The sequence below is a fragment of the Nomascus leucogenys genome, chromosome 2, assembly GCF_006542625.1.
Source record: "Nomascus leucogenys isolate Asia chromosome 2, Asia_NLE_v1, whole genome shotgun sequence".
Classification (NCBI taxonomy): Eukaryota; Metazoa; Chordata; class Mammalia; order Primates; family Hylobatidae; genus Nomascus; species Nomascus leucogenys.
The window spans coordinates 21,755,635-21,779,602 of NC_044382.1; the positions used below are offsets into that span (position 1 = coordinate 21,755,635).

At 42.2% G+C, this 23,968-nt stretch overlaps 1 protein-coding gene across 2 annotated transcripts in view; it reads left to right on the forward strand.

Moving 5' to 3' along the window:
* Positions 1 to 23,669, forward strand: part of HAVCR1 (hepatitis A virus cellular receptor 1) — a 28,068-nt gene extending 4,399 nt beyond the window's left edge. Inside the window, exons 3-8 of one of the 2 annotated variants that reach the window (XM_012504686.2) lie at positions 585 to 812; positions 4,026 to 4,133; positions 10,751 to 10,806; positions 15,830 to 15,944; positions 20,280 to 20,313; positions 23,348 to 23,669. In XM_012504686.2, coding sequence (XP_012360140.2) covers positions 585 to 812; positions 4,026 to 4,133; positions 10,751 to 10,806; positions 15,830 to 15,944; positions 20,280 to 20,313; positions 23,348 to 23,456 — 650 coding nt within the window. In that variant the 3' untranslated portion in view covers positions 23,457 to 23,669. The remainder of the gene's footprint in view (positions 1 to 584; positions 813 to 4,025; positions 4,134 to 10,750; positions 10,807 to 15,829; positions 15,945 to 20,279; positions 20,314 to 23,347) is intronic. The other variant, XM_030822589.1, reaches the window with a different exon arrangement.
* Positions 23,670 to 23,968: the final 299 nt, after the last annotated feature.

Genomic DNA, 23,968 nt, shown 5'->3' on the forward strand with positions numbered 1-23,968 from the left:
TATTTTTTGTAGAGATGGGGTTTCGCCCTGTTGCCCAGGCTGGCCTCGAACTCTGAACTCCTGAGCTGAAGTAGTCCACCCACCTTGGTCCCACAAAGTGCTGGGATTACAGGCATGAGCCACCATGCCCAATCTCTACAAAAAAAGTTTTTTTTTTAGATTAGCCAGGTGTGGTGATGCCTGCATGTAGTCGCAGCTACTTGGGAAGCTGACACAGGAGGATTGCTTGAGCCTGGGAGTTTGAGGCAGCAGTGAGTTGATCATGCCACTACAGTCCGGCCTGGATGACAGAGTGAGACCCTGACCCCAAAAAAGTGCTTCAGTGCAAATATGAAGTGTCTGTTCTTATTTGCTGAATATGCATGCACCTTTCAATACATCTCCTCTTCTTTTGGAAGGAGGGGTATGTCTCCAAGGCCCTCTCCTGTCACAGTTTCTAGCTGGGCAATGACTAAGATTGACAGCTTAGGAAGTTAACTCCACCTAGGAACAGTCTGTCATTGGTGTGCTAGGGTACAGTTCCAGCCTGAGGTCTTGTTTCTTGTTTGACTTATGCTCACTCTCATGTTGATTTCTGACTCCAGCCATGGTCACGACTACTCCAGTTGTCACAACTGTTCCAACCGTCACGACTGTTCGAACGAGCACCACTGTTCCAACGAGCACCACTGTTCCAATGACAACGACTGTTTCAATGACAACGAGCGTTCCAATGACAACGAGCATTCCAATGACAACAAGTGTTCCAATGACAACAATGGTCTCTACCTTTGTTCCTCCAATGCCTTTGCCCAGGCAGAACCATGAACCAGGTAAAGCAGATGTGTTTGGGAGCCCAAAGGCCTTCTAATGAGGAGCTGCAGACCATCCAGGGCATTGTATCAAGGTAGAAGGACAGTCTAGAGGGAGGGGTCTTACCTGGGTTTCAATCAGGGTCTCCTCAGGTTTGTGATCCTCCCCAACTCCCAAGTTATATGCATCTTTTGCACCAATAAGCATTTTTTGAGTGAGGGGACCCATTGCTTTTTGTCAGATTCTCAAAGAAATTGATTATTAACCAAAAATAGCTGGACCACTGATGTAGAACATCTAACAGGGATACTGTGGATCTGACTCAGCTAGGTATGGCTTTATGATGAAAACACAGGGAATGCCAGAGAACCAAGGTCAGATAAATGAGATTGTGTCCTCACAAAGAGCTCTGAAGACAGATCATTTAGTCCATTCTGAAAGACCTTGATTTCAGATAAGTTAACATTTACTGTTTTCTATCTACCAGGCACCATGCTTCATGCATTTAATTCTTAGGATAATTATATCCACTGTAGGTGTGGTTTATAATTGTGAGAACTGAGACAGAGTCTAAAAGTTCATTGTTGAAAGTTACACAGATAGAAGCCAGGTGTGGTGGCTCATGACTGTAATTTTAACTGAGGAGTTCAAAACCAGCCTGGGCAACATAGTGAGACCTTGTCTCTACATGGTGGTGCATGCCTTTAGTCCCAGCTACTTGGGAGGCTGAGGTGGAGGAATCGCTTGGGGCTGGGAGGTCAAGACTGCAGTGAGCCATGATTGCACCACTGCACTCTAGCCTGGGTAACAGAGTGAAAAAGAAAGAAAAGAGAAAGAAAAAAGAAATTTGCACAGATAGAAAGTGGTTGAGTCAGGTTTTGATCTCTGTTAGCTTGAAATGGGGCCAGTGCTTTTAACTACTGGATCATGCCTCCTATTGTGAGCACTGAGTTTTCTGTTTGGATCAGTTTGCCCTGATCTAATATTTTTACTGAAAAAAACCCTTAAACAACCACATTATCTTTTCAGGGTAGTCAATGACTTACACATTTTTACTTCAATGGTCCTTTAATTTATTTATGTACAGTGGAAATTGCAAAAGGTGTGATTTATACTTAGGAAAAAGTAACATTGGGTTTAAGGGCTTTAGGGATTTAGAATGTACAGGTTTATTTTTTTCAGTTCAGGCCATATAGTTGATACTTCAAATTCCCTGTAAATAAGACATTAGATTTAATACAAATGGAGGATAACTTGACTTATAGGTAGGGAAATAGCTTGTCATTCTGAGGACAAGTATAGGTTCAAATCTTCCATTTCCGGGATTTAAAAGATAACTTTTAGTGGAGATTCACAAAGCCCTCAGAAATCCATTGACCCCTTAGGGTGGCTCTGGATTCTGAGGAGTAACAAATGTCACAACCTCTTAGCTGGAAAAATCTGATGGAACATATTGATTTTCCTTGACTCCCATTGAATTGTGTGTGTATTTAACCAGGAGAGATCTGAAGGATTGGGCTAGTAGCTCAGTTTGGAAGAGAGGGTGTTAATTAGGTCATATCTTGGATTTTAGAGCCATAAAGCTTTTGTAAGAAAAACAGTTTTGTTCCAGGCAGCCGCACACACTAGAGTCTGTTAGACTTTCTTAATGTTGATTTCACTTTTTAATACTTAGCTTGTGTCTGCTAAGGTGGATGGATTAGTGGACTTGTTTTGGAGAACATCCCTAAGTCACTGACTTCATTTAAAGCCGAGATTTGGGAGAAAGTTGCCTTTCTCCTAAGAGTTGGTTTATATGGCTATAACCTGGAGGATGGTATCAATTGAGGTTATTCTTATCTGGATAGTTTTCTAAAGAGTTTGCATGAGTTGCACATTACAGTCCAGGAATGAGAGAACTCTGGAGCAAATAGAACGCAGGGACATTTATATTTGCATCCAATCCTCCCTGCTCAGTGCCCCTAGTACCTGCTTGCTGCCTAAAACATCCATGGAACAATTGTATGTATGGTTGTAGGAGCAGTGGAGAAAAGAAAGATGCCATAAGGACCCAAACTTAGGAAAGAAGTTAAGCTCAAGAGATCTTTTGCACAGAACTCAACTGGGTACAGACTGCCCACATGACTCTCCTGTGTTGTTCTGTTTTTCGTTCCAAAAGAGAGCCACATCCTCTTACAGGTTTGAGCACTAGAGGAAAACAGGAAAAAGTTGAGAACAGAAGAAAGAGCGATGTTGAAAAGTGAAGTTCTGGAGACTGTGGTGGGGAAGGAGAAACAGACAAGTGAGAGGCAATAAGGAAAGCCCAGGTTTGGGAATTCATCCAGTCACCGTCACTAATTGACTCTAAATGTCTCTGGTGCTCTAAGAGAAGGGAATCATGTAAATGCTTTGTGAAGAGGCAAGTGATCAACTTTGCAAATAAGATGAGATCTCTGATAGGAAATAAAGGAGGGATTTCAGGAAAGGAAAGGGGAATGTAGCCCTATGCTGGAGAATTCCTAATGGAAGCTTTACAGTGAGAAGTGTAAGATGAGTCAGAAAACACAGGAAATCACCCCTAAAGGAATGACTAGAATGCAGATGCAGAAGGAGCTGGGGTCAGGGCCTGCCAGGAACCTTACCTTTAGGGTTGCAAATCATTACCAAGGCTGACATTGGGCAATATTGTCAGCTTTAAGAGACCTCAAGGAATTAATATTGTATCTATTCTGTTAGTTATCGGATGTGTGGATAATTGAACTTGAGTGACGCCAGGAAACCCAGAATGGGGCTGTTGTGAAGGGGGTAGGGCATGTTAGTGCAAATTCCTAAGGCCCCATTTTCTGAAAGTGAAATATCACTTGTATGAATAAAATAAAGCTTAATTGGGTGTTCTACGTAAAATGCCCTGTTGTTGGCTTTGTCTACTTAGAGGGAACCTGCGAGTATAGAAAGTTTGAGATCATCGTATATATTGACTATGTAGAACATTATCTAGATCGCATTTCCTCGTGTTAATGAGATAATTAGATAGCAGGGCAATGCCTGAAGGCCATCTTTGAATACATTTCTAAGAGGAGCCGAAAGGTTCAGAAGTGGGTGGGTAGGAGCCCTGCATGCCCACTGTGGAAGGCCAGGAGAAGGGCCCATGGAAAGTTGATGGTAATTCCTGATTCTAGTTTTGTTCTTTATTTTTCTTGGGGTGCACATTTTTCTCCACAAATGGAACAATTCTTCTATTCTTTTCATTCCAGTAGCCACTTCACCATCTTCACCTCAGCCAGCAGAAACCCACCCTACGACACTGCAGGGAGCAATAAGGATACAACCCACCAGCTCACCATTGTACTCTTACACAACAGGTAACTGCGTTCTCTTTCCTGAACACCTGGGATCATTCAAACCTTGATAACCATTGACTTTGTTGAGAGCACACGCTCTGGAATATGACTGATCTGACTTGAGTGCCAACACCAGCCACACAGATCAGTCATTTGACTTGTACAAGTATCTACCCTTTCTGAATGTTTTGTCATTTGTGTGTGTGTGTGTGTGTGTTTTTTTTCCTTTTTTTTCTGAGGTGGAGTCTTGCTCTGTCGCCCGGGCTGGAGTGCAGTGGCATGATCTCGGCTCACTGCAAGCTCCGCCTCCCGGGTTCACGCCATTATCCTGCCTCAGCCTCCCGAGTAGCTGGGACTATAGGCGCCCACCACCACGCCTGGCTAATTTTTTGTATTTTTAGTAGAGACGGGGTTTCACCATGTTAGTCAGGATGGTCTCGATCTCCTGACCTCGTGATCCGCCCGCCTCCACCTCCCAAAGTGCTGGGATTACAAGCGTGAGCCACCATGCCCAGCCTTTTTTTTCTTTTTTTTCTTTTTTTGAGACTGAGTCTTGCTCTGTTGCCCAGGCTGGAGTGCAGTGGCATGCTCTCGGCTCATTGCAAGCTCTGCCTCCTGAGTTCAAGCCATTCTCCTGCCTCAGCCTCCCGAGTAGCTGGGATTACAGGCATGCACCACCATGCCCGGCTAATTTTGTGTTTTTAGTAGAGAGGGGCTTTCACCTTGTTGGCCAGGCTGGTCTCAAACTCCCGAGCTCAAGAAACCCTCCTGTCTTGTCCTCCTAAAGTGCTGGGATTACAGGCATCAGCCACCGTGCCCAGCTGTTTTGTCATTTGTAAAAAGGATGTAATACCATGATCTTGCAGAATGCTTGTGAGGATCAAATGGGATGAAAGATTTGGGACATAGTTACAGGGGGTAAGTGATAAATATAATAGCAGCTATTATTATTAATCCTTAGAACATCAAGAATCCAAATGCCTGACTGCCACAGGTAGCTTATGTGATTTGGAAACATCCACGTGCATATTACCTTGTTTTTAGAAATCAAATCAACCAGTCTTGAATCCAAACGTATTATTTTGACTTGATTCCTTGGGCCAGGGCCTTAAAACAATTAAATCCAGCTCTCTGGTATTTAGCTCAAACACCAGACCCTATGCTTCTCACAAGTCCCAGACCCCAAAAAGTACCAGGAGGCTTCCACTGACTCATCAAATTTGTATTTACACGAGCATTCTCAGATGGGGCTATGATTTGAATGTTTGTGTCCTTGCTATTAAGGGAAAACTCCCAAACTGGGTTTTCTCTCTCTTCTCACACCATGTCAACAACAATCATCAACTCAGATGAAGACTTCTGTGACCGAATGTGTGGAGTTTTTTCCCCATACACCAAGCAGTGGACACCGGCTGTGTGTTTAATTCAATTCTCACACTGTCTACCCGGAGAGAGGGTCAGATCCCACAGGTTAGGGGCTCAGTCCCCAAGACTGCCCCTCCCACCCCCACCACACACACCAGTCACAAGTTCGGGTCTCTGGAACTTCTGACTGGCCAGTTTCAAGTTGGGGTTCCCACAACCCTCTCTTTGGGTTCTATTAATTTCCTGGAGTGGCTTCCAGAACTCAGGGAAACACTTATGTTTACCAGATAATTACAAAGGATATTGCAAAGGATACTGATGATGAGATGCACAGGATGAGGTATATGGGAAAGGGTTGCATGCCCTTCCTTGGGAATTCTACCTTCTAGGAACCTCCAAGTGTTTGCCTATCTGGAAGCTCTCAAAACCTAGTCTTCCTCTTCTTCTTTTTTTTTTTTTTCCGAGACGTAGTCTTGCTTTGTCATCACCCAGGCTAGAGGGCAGTGGCACGATCTCGGCTCACTGCAACCTCTGCTCCCAAGTTCAAGCGATTCTCCTGCCTCAGCTTTCCAAGTAGCTGGGATTACACGTATGCGCCACCATGCCCGGCTAATTTTGTATTTTTAGTAGAGATGGGGTTTCATCATGTTGTCCAGGCTGGTCTCAAACTCCTGACCTCAGGTGATCCGCCCCCCTCAGTCTCCCAAAGTGTTGAGATTACAGGCGTAAGCCACTGCACCCAGCCTTTTTGGGTTTTTATGGAAACTTCAAGACATCAACATTCCATCCCCCAGAGGCACAGGGAAGGACTCTCTCTGGGAAGTGTCTTATGACCCACAATCAGAAAGGCAGGGGAAATTAAAGTTCTGCCTTGTCAGGTGAAAGGAGAGCAGGAGAAAGTCAAAGATTGTTTCTTGAGGTCAAACATACTTATCATGATAACAAAAGACTATAATCAGGGATATGGGAGTTATGAGCCAGGAACCACGCACAGACATCTATCTATCTATATATGTATGTATAATCTCATAACACCACACCCCTAAATTCATGTTGATAGATAATTCCCAATGCAAGTATTAAGAGCTGGGGCCTACGGAGCATGATTAGGTCATGAGAGCCCCACCTTCATGAATGGAGTCAATGCTCTTATAAAAGGCCCAAGGTACATTTTCTGGATGGAAGAGAAACAATAAATTAATTAGTTAAACAAAAAGAGGCCCAAGGGAACTTGTTTGCTCCTTCCCCCGTATGAGAACAAATAGAAGACACCATCTATAGGGAAGAGGACCTTCACTAGATTGAGTAATCAGCCTGTGCCTTGATCTTGGATGACCCAGCCTCCAGAACTGTGAGCAATAAATTTCTGTTTAAATTACCCAATCTAAGCTATCTTATCATAGCGGCCTGAACAGACTAAGACAGATGGGTTGAGGACACCCACACCAACAACAAAGAGACATGCCCCTCTGAGATCCTGCTACTCTGCCCCAAACAATCCTTCCTATTCTTTCAAGTCTGAACAGGCCTCTTAGAGTCTCTGCTCCTTGGAAGTGTGAAATTGACCTGTCTTTCCTTGTGATGGAGAAAGGTGATGCTGAAACCTGTCATCTTTCCCAGCTAACTCTCCTTGTTTCCCTTAGTGGTAAGCTCTGGGAGTGCCCTGTGCTGAGCTCCTCTTTGATGCTGAGCTGGCTCTGTGTCCTTGTGTGATATCCAAGCAAGGTCACGCTTTGCAGGCCTCCTTGTGTGTATGACTCATTGTACTCAGCAGTTGCCAATCTGTAGGCAGCTGCTCCCCAGCGTGCATGGCCTACCTTTTTTGCCAATCATTCCTGGTAGCTGGTTAATTTAAAATGGACCTACAGTGTGATTCACAGAGGGACTCATTCAGCTGGGATTAGATAATGGTGACATTTCATTTTGAAAGTGTAATCCTTAGCGCGAACTGTTTCCAGGCAGAAAAGCAAAATGAAAATAGGTAAAAACACAAGGTAACAGTGGTAGGAGCAGCTGCACCCCACTCTTTGAGAGTGTAAGGAGGAAGAAAGTAGGAGTGGGGAATCATTCTCTGAAATACTATGTCAGTGAAACCTGGTCAAGGTAGAGTTTTCCAGGGTGAAACAGACAGTGGAGCAGCTGTATCCTCAGGATTTGTGTGGCTGCTGCCATTTTGGCTGTGGATCTAAGGCTCTTGGGCCAAGTTCTTACTGTGCCTGGGTTGGCCCTCAGTTGCCTAAAGCCTCATGGAAGCAAGAAATATTAGGTCTGAAAAGGATTGGAGCTGTCATATGGCCCACTACCCACCTTTGACAGATGTATGTGCCAGGAAATGGATATATTATCTTGTTTAATTCTTTTAAGGCAGGCCATATTTAATGCTATTGCCAGATTGAGGAGGCCCTATAAATCTGCTTTGGAGACACACAACTCCCATTTCAGCTATGAGTTACTAGTTCTGTGCCCATAGGAAAATTTTTGAACATTCCTCTTTGGATGATTAGAGTATATGATATTTGGAAAGTGCATTGCATAGTATCTATCCCTCCCTCCTCCCCACTCCTCTTCCCATTATATACTAATAATAGCTTAGTGCCAACCACTTTTCATGCGTCATCTAATTTAATTGTAACAACTTGATGGGCTGTGTATGATTAATAGGTTGTAGTTCATGTGTACTGTAGCTAGAAATATATATATAGTAGTTTTCCCCTTATCTGCAGTTTTGCTTTTCTGTAGCAGTCAACTATGTTCCTAAAATACTAAGATATTTTGAGAGAGAGAGACTAAATTCCCATAGCTTTTATTACAGTTTATTTCTATAATTGTTCTATTATATTATTTATTGCTGTTAATATCTTTCTGTGCCTAATTTGTAAATTGAACTTTATCATAGGTACGTATATATAGGAAAAACATGGTCTCTATTGGGTTTGGTACTATCCTTGGTTTCATGCATCTACTTGAGGGTCTTGGAACATATGCCCTGTGGATAAGGGGGCACTACTGTATACACACACACACACACACACACACATACACTCACCCCTTTATATACCTATACATACATACATAACTGTGTGTATGAAAAGGACCTTGAGTATCAAAGTTACATTGCTAACAGACATTATCAGCATTGAACTCAAATTTTATCCGACTCCAGTCCATGCTGTTTTTCTGCATCACCCCATCCTCTTCCTGAAACTGTTACTTAAGGTGATAATACCTGTCACAAACAGGGCTGAGATTCTGTATATTGCATAAAACTACATATTGCTTTTGGCTTTCTTTTTTTCTTCCTTCCTTCCTCCCTCCCTCCCTCCCTCCTTTCTTTCTTTCTTTCTTTCTTTTTTCTTTCTTTCTTTCTTTCTTTCTCTCTTTCTTTCTTTCTTTCCTTCTTTCTCTCTTTCTTTCTCTCTCTCCTTCCTTCCTTCCTCCTTTCTTTCCTTCCTTCCTTCCTCCTCTCTTCTTTTCTTTCTCTTTCTCTTTCTTTCTTTCTCTCTCTCTCTCTCTCTCTTCCTTCCTTCCTTCCTTCCTTCCTTCCTCCTTTCTTTCTCCCTTCCGTTCCCTTCCCTTCCCTTCCCTTCCCTTCCCTTCCCTTCCCCTCTTTCCTTCCTTCCTTCCTTCTTTCTCAGTCTCATTGTGTTGCCCAGGCCGGAGTGCAGTGGCACAATCTTGGCTCACTGTAATCTCCACCCCCTGAGTTCAAGCAATTCTTGTGTCTCAGCCTCCCAAGTAGCTGGAATTACAGTTGTGCAACATCACACTGGCTAATTTTTGTATTTTTAGTAGAGATGGGGTTTCACCATGTTGGCCAGGCTGGTCTTGAACCCCTGACTTCAAGGGATCTGCCTGCCTCAACCTCCCTAAGTGCTGGAATTATAGGCCTGAGTCACTGAGCCCGGCCTTGCCTTTGGCTTTCTAGGAAGCCTCAGAAGCAGTAAAATGTAAACACAGTAATGTAAATGTTGGGGAGATATTAGTCCAAGTTTATTCATGTTGAGCCCTATAGCATTGTCACCAGTTACAGAATTTCATAGACCTAAGTATTTCCATTTGATGGAAGTGCAATGTGTGTGTAGGTTATCAGCAGAGGCTCTTGTCACTTAATTAGAAATCATCATTTAACCATTTTCTGTGTATTTCTTCATCCATAAAAATGGGATTAAGGAACTAACTGGTTGTTAGAATATAAAGTGTTCACTACATGGTAGATGCTCGGTAAGAAGACAGTTCTGTATTTGACCTATAGTTGTCTAGGAAGGCCAACAGAATATACTCTTTTTTTGGGACAGGGTCTCACTCTGTTGCCCAGCCTGGAGTGCAGTGGTGCCATCTCAGCTCACTGAAACCTCTACCTCCAAGGTTCAGGGATTCTCCTACCTCAGCCATCCGAGCAGCTAGGTCTACAGGAATGTGCCACCATGCCTGGCTAATTTTTTGTATTTTTTGGTAGAGATGGGGTTTCACCATGTTGGCCAGGCTGGTCTTGAACTCCTGAACTCAAGTGATCTGCCTGCCTTGGACTCCCAAAGTGCTTGGATTTATAGGCATGAGCCACCCGTGCCTGGCTGAGAATATATTGTCTATTACAAAGCAGATATTTTAAAACATGTTGAAATTTTTAAATGTTCAACTCCAAGAGAAATGTATCTTATATATTACATAAAATCTTAATCCTTATATGGCATAATACACATTGATCTGGTGGCTGCTATATTTTCTAAAGCACTTCTAGATCAAAGTGTAAGCACATTGGCAACAACACAAGAGTTATATGCCACCTGTTTTTGATATTACAGCATATTTTACTCCTTCTGAATATAAAACCAATGTGATGTCCATTCTGAAGACGGTGGTTCTGGTTTTTGGATGTACATGCCTCTGACCATTCATTTACAGCTGTCTAGATAGCATAAAAGTATTGATTGCCTTTAATTGGCATTCTTAACCTGGTTCCGTGAATGGGCTTCTGTGATGACCGTAAAATAGTAGATAAAATTCATGTGTGTGCACATGCAGTATTTTTTTAATAAAGAAAAAAAAAAGTCCATTTTCAAAAAGGCTGTGACAGAAAGGTTAAGAAATACAACTTTACAGGAGAAATTAATACAACATTAATAACTTGGTATGACTCTTGCAATGCCTGCAGCATTTGATCATATTATCATTCAACTTTTCATCACCAGAAGGGAATGTGAATATATTTAGTGTCTGCAGTGAAAATTCAATATTTTTTGTAATTCTAATTAAATTTCCTTCTTGTTGAGTAGATGGGAATGACACCGTGACAGAGTCTTCAGATGGCCTATGGAATAACAATCAAACTGTAAGCATATTCCCCCCATTTGATTAGCCAGATTCACTTGTATATCTCCCTGGAAGCAAGTTACATTTAAAGACTATTTCTGTAAGACTAGCCCACAGATTTTTCTTTTCTTCTTAAAAAAAAGATGAAGAAAATAATTTGACTTTTAAATAGGATGCTTTAATTTGAAAGGTTTATTTAGGTGAGCCAGTTTGTTAGGGATGCCCAAAGAGAATATGTTAGTGAATAGCGTACTTAGATACATAGTACACAGACTTTCTGCTGGGAGAAAATAGGGGAAGAAAGAATGAGCTAATTTTTTGAGACAGAACATCACTTTGTCTCCTAGTCTGGAGTGCAGTGATGCAATCTCAGCTCACTGCAACCTCTGCCTTCTGGGTTCAAGCAATTCTCCTGCCTTGGCCTCCTGAGTAGTTGGGACTATAGGCACATGCAACCATGCCTGGCTAATTTTTGTATTTTTAGTAGAGATGGGGTTTCACCATGTTGGCCAGGCTGGTCTCAAACTCCTGACCTCAGGCAATCTACCCGCCTCGGCCTCCTAAAGTGCTGGGATTACAGGCGTGAGCCACCATGCCCAGGCCCGAATGAGCTAATTTAAGGAGAACAAGTTAAGATAACACACCAAGGAGGAATTCAGTTATCAATAGGGAAACAGCATGCTTTGATGGGGTGGAGTAGAGGCTGCCCCGAACAAAAGTAAAATGTAAGTGAAACTAACATAATATGTTTATTTCCCTAATATATTTCCCCTACCTAATGACCATTTTATGTAGAAATTTTAAAACTTCTATTGATTTTTTTCTATACATAAACCTCCGTATGGGATGACTTTTTTCTTTCTTTCTTTCTTTTTTTTTTTTTTTTTTTTGAGACAGAGTCTTTCTCTGTCACCCAGGCTGGAGTGCACTGATGCGATCCCAGCTCACTGCAACCTTCTCCTCTTGGTTCAAGTGATTCTCCTGCCTCAGCCTTCCAAGTAGCTAGGATTACAGGTGCACACCACCATACCTGGCTAATTTTTGTGTTTTTAGTAGAGATGAGGTTTCATCATGTTGACCAGGCTGGTCTTGAACTTCTGATCTCAAGTGATCCTCCCACCTCGGCCTCCCAAAGTGCTGGGATTACAGGCGTGAGCCACCGTACCCGGCCCAGGATGACTTTTTAAGATAACAAGTTCTAGATAATAACTTTGATTCTGTAAAATGTTCCCATACTTTTTTTCTCAGCGAACTTGGGAAAAAAATTAAGGGACCTAGTCTTATGATGCTCATCAAAGTCTTCTACCTCCATGTAAGTTAGATAGACTTATTAATAAGATCTTTTCTTTTGGCTTCTGTAAGAAACAATCTGCCTTTTAGTATGTGCAAGTAACTTTTTGAAGTAACAAACAAAAAAAAATCTGAAGTTATGAGAATAATCCTTCTGAGGTTTTTTTTTTAATTTTTATTTTATTTTTTTATTTTTTTGAGACAGGGTTTCACTTTCATCGCCCAGATGGAGTGCAGTTTCACAATCTCAGCTTACTGCAACCTCCACCTTCCAGGTTCAAGTGATTCTTGTGCCTCAGCCTCCCAAGTAGCTGGGATTATAGGCACCCACCACCGCGCCTGGCTAATTTTTGTATTTTTAGTAGAGATGGAATTTCACCACCTTGGCCATGCTGGTCTGGAACTCCTGACCTCAAGTGATCTGCCTGCCTTGGCCTCCCAAAGTGCTGGGATTACAGGGCATGAGCCACCACAGCTGGCCTGAGAATAATCTTTCTGATAGCCAGTTGTAAGAAATGACAACATGGCCATTGTATAAAAAATTCAAAATGATCAATGTGGGGCTATTTAGTGTAGAGCCAAATGGCCTTATGCTGTATACCTTAGTGACATTGTGAATGCCATTACATAGGCGTAACATTTAAAAATTTAGCAACTTGTATGGCATGCACTGATTGATCCGACATACTGGCTAAATATCAGAACTACCACCATGTATATGTTTAATATGTTGACATATGGCTAGACTTGTGCTGGATTTTAAAAAAAAACCCTCAGAATAGTGAGGTTATTCTTTTCTTTTCTTTTCTTTTCTTTTCTTTTCTTTTTTTGAGACAGAGTTTCACTCTTGTTGCCCAGGCTGGAGTGCAATGGCGCTATCTTGGCTCACTGCAACCTCTGCCTCCCGGGCTCAAGCAATTCTCCTGCCTCAGCCTCCTGAATAGCTGGGATTACACGCATGCACCACCACGCCTGGCTAATGTTGTATTTTTAGTACAGACAGAGTTTTTCCATGTTGGTCAGGCTGGTCTTGAACTCCCGACCTCAGGTGATCCACCTGCCTTGGCCTTCCAAAGTGCTGGGATTACAAATGTGAGCCACCGCGCCCGGCCTGTGAGGTTATTCTTGGTCTCAGTTACCTACAGAATAGGTATGTTTAGAAGCAAGAGAAAACAATTTAGAGGCAGGTTCAAGGTTGGCAGTAGCAGAAACTTGGGCTTTCTGTGCCTTGACTGAAGATATCAAGATGTCTTCTCCCGGGTATCTTGAAAACATGCAGAATACATTCTGACCCAGTAGGTCACCTTCCTGGGCTCTATCTTAAGGAAAAAATTGAACTAATAAGTAGAAATGTATGAGGAGGATGTTCATTGTTAATACTTATAATCATGAAAATATTATAAACAACCTAAATGTTTAACAGTAAGGGATTACTTAGTTAAGCATGTGCACATATTGCCGTAAAGAATGTAGTCATTGGCAGGGCATGGTGGCTCACGCCTGTAATTCCAGCACTTTGAGAGTCTGAGGCAGGTGGATCACCTGAGGTCAGGAGTTCGAGACCAGCCTGACCAATATGATGAAACCTCGTCTCTACTAAAAATAGAAAAATTAGCTGGGTGTGGTGGCGGGTGCCTGTAATCCCAGCTACTTGGGAGGCTGAGGCAGGAGAATCACTTCAACCCAGGAGGTGGAGATTGCAGTGAGTTGAAATTGCACCACTGTACTCCAGCCTGGGCAACAGAGCATAAGAATGTAGTCATTGCAGTGCATTTACTGACATAGGTTATAGCATGTTGGTTACAACACATTATTAAGTGAAAGAAGCAACTTTTAAAATAGTATACAATTATGATGTACTATAGTTCATATAGAATATAGTAATTATTTCTGTTAAGAAAAAATCCTAGAAGAATAAATTTCTAGAAAAGCATATAAAGCGAAATGGCAAAAGTGCTCATTTCTGGATGTTAAAGTTATGGTTTATTTATTTATTCGAGAGAGAGTCTCACTCCATTGCCCAGGCTGGAGTGCAGTGGCACGATCACAGCTCACTGCAGACCCATCCTCCCAGGCTCAAGTGATCCTCCCACCCCAAGCCTCCCAAGTAGCTGGGATCACAGGCATGCATCACCACTCCTGGCCAATTTTATTTTTTTCTTGGAGACAGGGTCTCACCAAACTGGTCTCAAAGTCCTGGGCTCAGGCTATCCTCCTGCCTTACCCAAAGTGCTAGGATTATGGGTGTGAGCCACTGTCCCTGACCTGGTTATGGTTTTTTTTAGTTTTCCTTTTTTATGCTTAGCTGCACATTCTAAAATGAGCATGCAGTATTTGTGTGTTGTAATTAAAAAATGAAAGCAAAGCCTGCCTCCTGAAACCCCATTCTCCATCTACTCACATTACACTTCCCTCCCACCCCATAGGTAAAGTAATAATAACATAGTTTTGCACTCCCAGACACTGGCTATGCCGCTTCTAAGCAAGCATGGCTCAAATGCTGTTACTCCACTATATTCATAGTGTTTATCAGGAAGGACCTAGAAGTACCCTTGCAAAGAACCCTATTGAATCTACTGTTGCTAGACGTAGAAATAGATTCAGAGAGGCTAAACAGCTTGTCCATGGTCACACAGTGACGAAGTAGAAGACCTGGGATGTTGACTCCGGGGATTAAGATTTTACAAATGAGAAGACTTGTCCTTCACTCAGATTCTCCCCCTTCCTTCTATTAAAATACCTACCCGGTGGGCTCTCTTTAGGATTAGAACTAAGCCATGAAAGGGGGACCAGCAGGAAGCCAGGCACATTTCAGGCCTATTCCAGGAGGTGATGATCTCTTGTGATAGGCACCGGAAGACTTAAACAATTTTACATTTCTTCATGATTGCATAGCATTGAATTGTTAATCATGGCTATGTCTGTGTGCAGCTACTCTCAAATCTATTTATTTAGATAGAGACAGAATCTTCAATTACAGGTAAAAAGACAAGTAAGGACTGTAATCAAGGACAAAATTCAATAACTGAGCACATTAAGATAACATCACATCAAGTCAATTTATATAAACAATTTATTTTATTTTATTTTTTTCTTTTTGAGACGGAATCACACTCTGTTGCCCAGGCTGGAGTGCAGTGGCGAAATCTTGGCTCACTGCAACCTCTGCCTCCTGGGTTCAAGCAATTTTTCCTGCCTCAGCCTCCCAAGTAGCTGGGATTATAGGCATGCACCACCACACCCAGCTAATTTTTGTATTTTTAGTAGAGATGGGGTTTCACCATGTTGCCCAGGCTGGTCTCGAATACCTGACCTCAGGATGCCTGGGCTCCCAAAGTTCTGGGATTAGAGACGTGAGCCACCACGCCTGACATTTTTTCTTTTTTAATATCACAAGATGATGTATTTGTGGAAATAGCCTATTGACTTTTAAAACAGTAAATTAAAAAATTCACACACAAACCCACTTTAAGCATACAGTTTTAGTTTTGACAAATGTGTACACCTATGTAAATACAATCTCAAGCAAGCTAGAAAACACCTCCATCATTGTAAAATATGTTTTGCATTTCAAGTCATCCTAGATTTTCACCATATGGTTATAAACTCAGATCATTTGGTCTTACCCTTATGTTCCAGAAGTCCCCAAGCACCAATACAGGTAAATGTGGCTGGGTAAGTGATTCTGGGAAATGTTTTCTCTTCATAACTTTCTAACAAGATGCTTTTTTGATCTGTTGTTGTTTCCTCAGCAACTGTCCCCAGCACATAGTCTACAGACGGCCAACATCACTAAAGGAATCTATGCTGGAGTCTCTGTTTCTGTTTTGGTGCTTCTTGCTATTTTGGGTGTCATCATTGCCAAAAGTAAGTCATTTCAAGATTGTTCCTAAGGGACTAGAACAAGGGATGTACAGCCAAATTGCCTGGGTTCACTGGTTTCCTAAGTCACGTGATTTTGATTTCACACGACTTCCCGTTGTCTCCCCAAATCCTCATTTGTAAAAGGCACATGGTAATACCATCTACCTCGGGGGGAAGGGAAATGTAGTTTAAATGCATTGGTACCTACAAAGCACTAAGAATGGGAGCTGGGTGTGGGGTCTTATGCCTGTTATCCTAGCTACTTGGGAGGCTGAGTGAGGCAGGAGGATTGCTTGAGCCCAGGAGTTAAAGACTAGCCTGAACAACATGGTGGGACCCCATCTCTTAAAAAAAAAAAAATGTAAAAAAGCACCAGCCAGGAGCAGTGGCTCATGTCTGTAATCCCAGCACTTTGGGAGGCTGAGGCAGGAGGATTGCTTGAGCCCAGGAGTTCAAAACCAGCCTGGGCAACATAGTGAGACATTGTCTCTAAAATAAAAGGAAAAGAACAACAAAAAAAAGCACTGAGAATGGTTCCTGGCACATGACAAGTGCACAGCAATCTTAAACTGTAATTGTAGTTAGAAAGATCCTTTCGCCATAAATCTCTATAAATCTCATAGAACTTATATTCTAGTGAAGTTTTCACTTAAAACCACGATTTTTTAAACTTGTTATTTTTCAATTATTATTCCCCTATGGAAAAAATTTAATTCTATAAGAATTTTTTTGAGACAGAGTTTCTCTCTTGTCTCACAGGCTGGAGTGCAATGGCACGATCTTGGCTCACTGCAACCTCCACCTCCTGAGTTCAAGCCATTCTCCTGCCTCAGCCTCCCAAGTAGCTGGGACTACAGGCGCCCACCACCACGCCTGGTTAATTTTTTAGTAGAGTATTTTTTAGTAGAGATGGGGTTTCACCATGTTAGTCAGGATGGTCTTGATCTCCTGACCTTGTGATCTGCCCGCCTCGGCCTCCCGAAGTGCTGGGATTACAGGCATGAGCCCCTGCGCCCAGCCGAATTTTTGTATTTTTAGTAGAGATGGGGTTTTGCCATGTTGGCTAGGCTGGTCTCAAACTCCTAACCTCAGGTGATCCACCTGCCTCGGCCTCCCAAAGTGCTAGGATTACAGGCATGAGCCACAATGCCAGACCAAGAAAAATTAAATACAGACGTTCCTCAGTACCCCTGGGGGATTGGTTCCAGAGCCCCTCGATTCCAAAATCTGCAGATGCTCAAGTCCCTTATAAAATGGTGTAGTATTTGCACATAGCCTACTCACTTCCTCCAGTATACTTTAAATCTTCTCTAGATTACTTAGAACACCTAATATACAATGTAAATGCCATGTAAATAGTTGTTATATCGTATTGTTTTTTATCTGTATTATTATTGTTGTGTATTATTTTTATTTTTATTTTTATTTTTAATTTTCAATTTGTGAGTGGTTGAAATTGAGGATGCCAAACCTGTGGATATCGAGGGCCAACTGTATCAAGAAATAGGAGTTTGTTGGGTAGTGTTGCGATCTGGAAGTCAACACACCATTGTGGTATATAAGATTTATTCTCTCCCCTACAAGATCTAATTTTTTTCCCTGTGGGGGTGATATTGTTAAAATTTTGCAACACTCATTTAGAAGAAGAGGCACATGAGACACTGGGAGAGGAAACTGATAGCAAGACACAGACTAAAAAAGTAAAACAAAAGTCTTCAAAAAGCAACCACCCCGGGCTTCATGTCTCCCTTCTGCTAATTGTGTGTGTGTGTGTTTGTCTCAGTATAACCTGCCACCCATAAAGGAACCCTAGTTAGCTATTTTGCAAGAGGTGGTATTTGAAGCCATGACTGATTTAGTTCATGGGTCTGGGCAGAGGAGAATCGGAAAATTAAGAGTATGTTTGGCAAATTTGAGGAAGTTTTTACATAATTATTTTGGAGCCTGGTTAGTCAAAGTTATTTAGCAATTGGGTAAAATACCTTGCAGGGAAGTTCAAACTTTCCGTCTGAAATTTCGATACTTGAGTACACCGAAAAGAATAGATTATTAGGAGATTAACAGGAGAAAAGGAATACATATTTATTATGTGTACAGAAGCCACACAAAATATGAGATGGAAGAAAGGGCCAGATGCCTGGAGCTTAAATACCCTTTTCTTTCTTTTTTTTTGAGACAGAGTCTCTTGCTCTGTCACCAGACTGGAATGCAGTGGTGTAGTCTCAGCTCTGTGGGGGAAAGAAAGAGAGATCAGACTGTTACTGTCTATGTAGAAAGAAGAAGACATAAGGAACTCCAGTTTGTTCTATACTAAGAAAAATTCTTCTGCCTTGAGATGGTGTTAATCTGTAACCCTAATCCCAACCCTGTGCTCGCAGAAACATATGCTGTGTTGATTCAAGGTTTAATGGATTAGGGCTGTGCAGGAGGTGCTTTGTTAAAAATGTGTTTGCAGGGAGTATGCTTGGTAAAAGTCATCGCCATTCTCCAGTCTGGAGTACCCAGGGACACAATGCACTGCGGAAGGCCACAGGGACCTCTGCCCAAGAAAGCCTGGGTATTGTCCAAGGTTTCCCCCCCACCAAGACAGTCTGAGATATGGCCTCGTGGGAAGGGAAAGACCTGACCGTCCCCCAGCCCGACACCCGTAAAGGGTCTGTGCTGAGGAGGATTAGTGAAAGAGGAAGGCCTCTTTGCAGTTGAGATAAGAAGGAAGGCATCTGTCTCCTGCTTGTCCCTGGGAATGGAATGTCTCGGTGTAAAACCCGATTGTACATTCTATTTACTGAGATACAAGAAAACCGCCTTATGGCTGGAGGTGAGACATGCTGGCAGCACTACTGCTCTTTAACTGCACTAAGATGCTTGTGTAAAGTCAAACGTGAATCTGGCCTACGTGCACATCAAGGCATAGCACTTTTCCTTAAACTTATTTATGACACAGAGACCTTTGCTCACATGTTTTCCTGCTGACCCTCTCCCCACCATTACCCTATAGTCCTGCCACATCCCCCTCACTGAGATAGTAGAGATAGGGATCAATAAATACTGAGGGAACTCAGACACCAGTGCCGGCATGGGTCCTCCGTATGCTAAGCGCTGGTCCCCTAGGCCACTGTTCTTTCTCTATACTTTGTCTCTGTGTCTTATTTCTTTTCTCAGTCTCTCGTCCCACCTGATGAGAAATACCCACAGGTGTGGAGAGGCTGGCCCCCTTCAAGCTCGCTGCAACCTCCGCCTCCCAGGTTCAAGCAATTATCCTGCCTCAGCCTCCTGAGTAGCTGGGATTACAGGCTCATGCCACCACACCCAGATAATTTTTGTGTTTTTAGTAGAGATGGGATTTCACCATGTTGATCAGGCTGGTCTTGAACTCCTGACCTCATGATCCGCCTGCCTCTGCCTCCCAAAGTGCTGGGATTACAGGCGTGAGCCACTGCACCTGGCCTTAAATACCCCTTTCTTAGGGGAGAGAAAAGTGATGGATGTAGGCAATTTTAGAGGAAGAATAAATGATTTTTAGGGGAGATGAATGGGCCCAAAGAACAGACTATAGGGCAGGACAAATTCCTCTGGACTCTGGATGTGTTGTCAGCTCTAGTCTCCTTCCTGTGATGTGCATCAGTTCCCCCACCACCCCCACCCGCCCCCGCCCTGCCATTGATGAGATATTGAGATATCTGGGGAAAGGATTCACAACAACAGAATATCTTCTGGACGATCTGGCCCTTAGCTAGATAGGGGAGCTTCAGAGAAAGCCCTTCCCTAAATATGCTCCTCCCCAGGTGCTGTCACTTTGAATTCCAAAGAAGCCTATTTGAGGGCATTGTATTCTGAGCCCTAACGACCTCAAAATATACTTTCCTCCTTAAGCAAAAATAACTCATTATTTCCTTCTTTAGGAGAGAGATGACTGGTAGTACAAACTCTTGCAAAGTTATCCTTTCATAGAGGTGACTCTTAAAGTATACGGCTTTATGACCCAGTTCATCTAAAACAAATCTTGGTTGATGCCTGTTGTTCAGCAGCCTATCAGAAGGATCTTGGACTTACTCATTTTTTTTAAAAAAAGAAAGATAATTTAAGAATTGCATTAAAGTTAGGGAGAATATGTGGATGAATACACCAAACCATTAATGAAATTGAGATACTGGACAGTAAATGGCTTGTTTGGGTCCTGCAGAATCAAAAGGGACATGGGAAGGAGACACCTCAAGGTACCAGGGAAAAATCCAAGTAATAACAGAAATAATACACTTGATTGAAAAAAGATTATAAACTCTTGCTGAGATGTTTAACTTTCTCTTCAACTCCTCTCTCCCCACCCCTTCAATTTAGAGTATTTCTTCAAAAAGGAGGTTCAACAACTAAGGTAAGCTTGAAAATATTTCTGTCAATACTTTTGAGGTTCCTACTCTGGTAAAATAAAACTAGATTTCTGTCTCTCTCCTAAACTCTCCATCGTATACCTTGGATCCTGACAGTCTACTTTAATGAGCAATTCTATTATTTACACCTTCCAGTGATATTTGTAGCTTTGTGTATTTCCCTGGAGTTGTGGCAGAGCTGGTACAGAGGGAGCACCTCTATCCTAAGCAAACCCCATAGGGCAAGATAACTAAATTGCAAGATTTGCTCGATGGAACTAAACATTGAATGAGTTGCTTTAGTTTGTTCTTTTATTTCGTTTAATGCTTTGTCTTTTTTTTTTTTTTTTTTTTTTTGAGACTGAGTTTCACTCTTGTTGCCCAGGCTGGAGTGCAATGGCACCATCTCGGCTCACCACAACCTCTGCCTCCTGGGTTCAAGCAATTCTCCTGTCTCAGCCTCCCCAGTAGCTGGAATTACAGGCATGTGCCACCATGCCCAGCTAATTTTGTATTTTTAGTAGAGAGGGGGTTTCTCCATGTTGGTTAGGCTGGTTTCAAACTCCTGACCTCCGGTGATCTGCCTGCCTCGGCCTCCCAAAGTACTGGGATTACAGACTTGATCCACCATGCCTGGCCATTTTTTCATATTTTTAGTAGAGACAGGGTTTCACCATATTCAATGCTTTATCTTACTGAGTGTTATTGGCTATTTCAAAGAGATGAATAAAACAGACAAAAACGATGTAAGCAAATAAGCATGGTTCTTTTACATGCTTACAGATAAACACCATGGGGACTATAGAACAGGATAAGGGTCTGTTTGAGTGAGTGCCAAGAAAGCAGATAATTTGGAGGAAGATAATTCCTGGCTGCAGGGGCAGGGAGTGCAAAGGCACTGAGGTAGGGCAAGTGCCTCCAGTTTTCCACAGCTTCCATTAATCCTGCTGCTCCCTACCCAGCCTGCTCCACTGATCTATATTAGCTGTCTAGCCTTGCAGGCGCTTGAATTTGCCTTTAAAGACCTTTCAGTCTACCCTGCTGCCTAGTTACTTTTTCTTTTTTTTTTTTTTTGAGACGTCCAGGCTGGAATGCAATGGTGCAATTTGCAACCTCCACCTCCTAGATTCAAGCAATTCTCCAGCCTCAGCCTGCTGAGTAGCTGGGATCACAGGCGTCTGCCACCATGCCTGGCTAATTTTCGTATTTTTAATAGAGATGGGGTTTTTGCCATGTTAGGCTGGTCTCGAACTCCTCACCTCAGGTGATCCGCCTACCTTGGCCTCCCAAAGTGCTGGGATTATAGGCATGAGTAACTGCACCCGGCCCCAGTTACAATTTAAATCCCCTTTACTGCATCTATGCCCCAAGGCCATCTGCCCCATTGCCGGTAATGGTAGGAGACTGCCTAGTTCTAAAGCCAGCCAGCCTGCTTCATTTGGTTCAGGCTGAGCTTTAAGTAAGGACTTTCTCTGATTCAGAATCCATCCCTCTTACTTAGGCTGCCATCTATTAAGTCTAGTTCTCCGTCATTGGATGCTTGTACACAGACTTTCCTGAGTCTGAGTTAATTACCTGAGCCAATCCACAGAACCTGTCTGAACAGTGCCAGCATATTATAAGTGCTCAATACACATCGACTTGTGTTATTGCAGTCAAGCCCTTCACAGCAATAAACTGCGAGAGAGGCACTATTCTCATTTTACAGATTGGAAAACAGTTTCAGAAATGTTGAGTGACATCTAAGGTCACATCACATAGCATATAAAGGACTCAATCTCAGGAATCTGTGCTCATAAATATTTCTGGAATGGAAGAGAAATGTGTAAAGTATAAAAAAAGCCAAAAAAAAAAAAAAACCCACACTAACAAATTATGAACACTTTTTCATGACATTATCTTCTCGGCGGTTATATCACACTGAGTCATTTGAGCTCATTGACACTTAAATTAAGTGTCTTAACACATGTATGACTGGTCTGTTTAGGGACCATAGTGGAGCTTTGTTTTTCACAGTTCTTTAAATGTGTGCACATGTGTTTCATCTGCAGCTGAATGAAGACAAGTTCTGTATTTTGGGGGCAGGCTTTGGTAACAAATAATCACTATATGCAAATATATTATATAAAAATAACCAGTTACATCAAAATGCTACACATAAGTTAAAATTAAGTCCACTTTCTTCCCTCACTGGTATTTCCACTCTTCCTACTGATTTCTTTTTTTGAGACAGAGTCTCACTCTGTTGCCCAGGCTGGAGTGCAGTGGTGTGATCTCGGCTCACTGCAACCTCTACCTCCTGGGTTCAAGCGATTCTCCTGTCTCAGCCTCCCAAGTAGCCAGGATTATAGGCACAAGCCACCACACCTGGCTAATTAAAAAAAAAAATCTGTAGAGACGGGGCCTCGCTATGTTGCTCATGCTGGCCTCAAGGGATCCTCCTGCCATGGCCTCCCAAAGTTCTGGGATTAGAGGCATGAGCTACTGCGCCCAGCACAGGAAGATTTTTAATGCTATGATCCAGTGTACACTTGTGAAACAGGACTATTTAACTATATTCAATGTTTCTCTATTCTGTTTTTATCTTGAATATAGGATGTAGATCGTAAGTAGATTTAACAACCCTCTCTAAAGGATCACAAGCTACAGTTGGAAAAGCACCAGTCATCCAATTCTTAGCCACATTTGAAAATGTGCATCTTGATTCAGCCACTTAATTTGATGTCAGAGCTCTGTATTTTTAGATTTTCCATTTTTGTATTCTATTATGCGAGTTTCAAAGAGACCAGTCTGAGTTTTTGAATACTTCTTAGATTGTCTATCTACATGCTTATTAAACAGAATTTTCTTCAACTTAATAATAAGAGCCACACTTTTTACAACTCTGGAAGGCACTATTTATTTTATACTTTGTGTGAATGGGGCTCCTGGAGTCTCGAATACCTGATATTGCCTGATCATAAACAAAAGTGCAGCTCATGTGAGAAGTGGTCTGCTTTTCTTCTTACTCATGTTATTCTTCAACAACTCTTTCTACAGTGTTTCGTTTAGCAGCCCTCAAATTAAAGCTTTGCAAAATGCAGTTGAAAAGGAAGTCCAAGCAGAAGAAAATATCTACATTGAGAATAGTCTTTATGCCACGGCCTAAGACCCAGTGGTGCTCTTTGAGAGTTTACACCCATGACTGCAGAAGACTGAACAGATATCAGCACATCAGACATCTTTGAGACCCCAAGACAACTTTTCTGTTTCAGTTTCATCTGGCATTCCAACATGTCAGTGATACTGGGTAGAGTAACTCTCTCACTCCAAACTGTGTATAGTCAACCTCATCATTAATGTAGTCCTAATTTTTTATGCTAAAACTGGCTCAATCCTTCTGGTCATTGCAGTTTTTTCTCAAACATCAACACTTTAGAATTGTACGTTCTCTTTAGACCCCATAAATTCTGTATACATCAAAGAGGATAGTCCCTGGAAACATAGCAAATGAACTTCTATCTTGGCCATCAGAGCTGTCCAGAAGAGGGGAATCTGTCTTAAAAATCAGCAAATCCAATGTGAGACTTCATTTGGAAGCAGTGTATGATTATCTCTTGTTTCTATGTTATACTTCCAAATGTTGCATTTCCTATGTTTTCCAAAGGTTTCAAATCATGG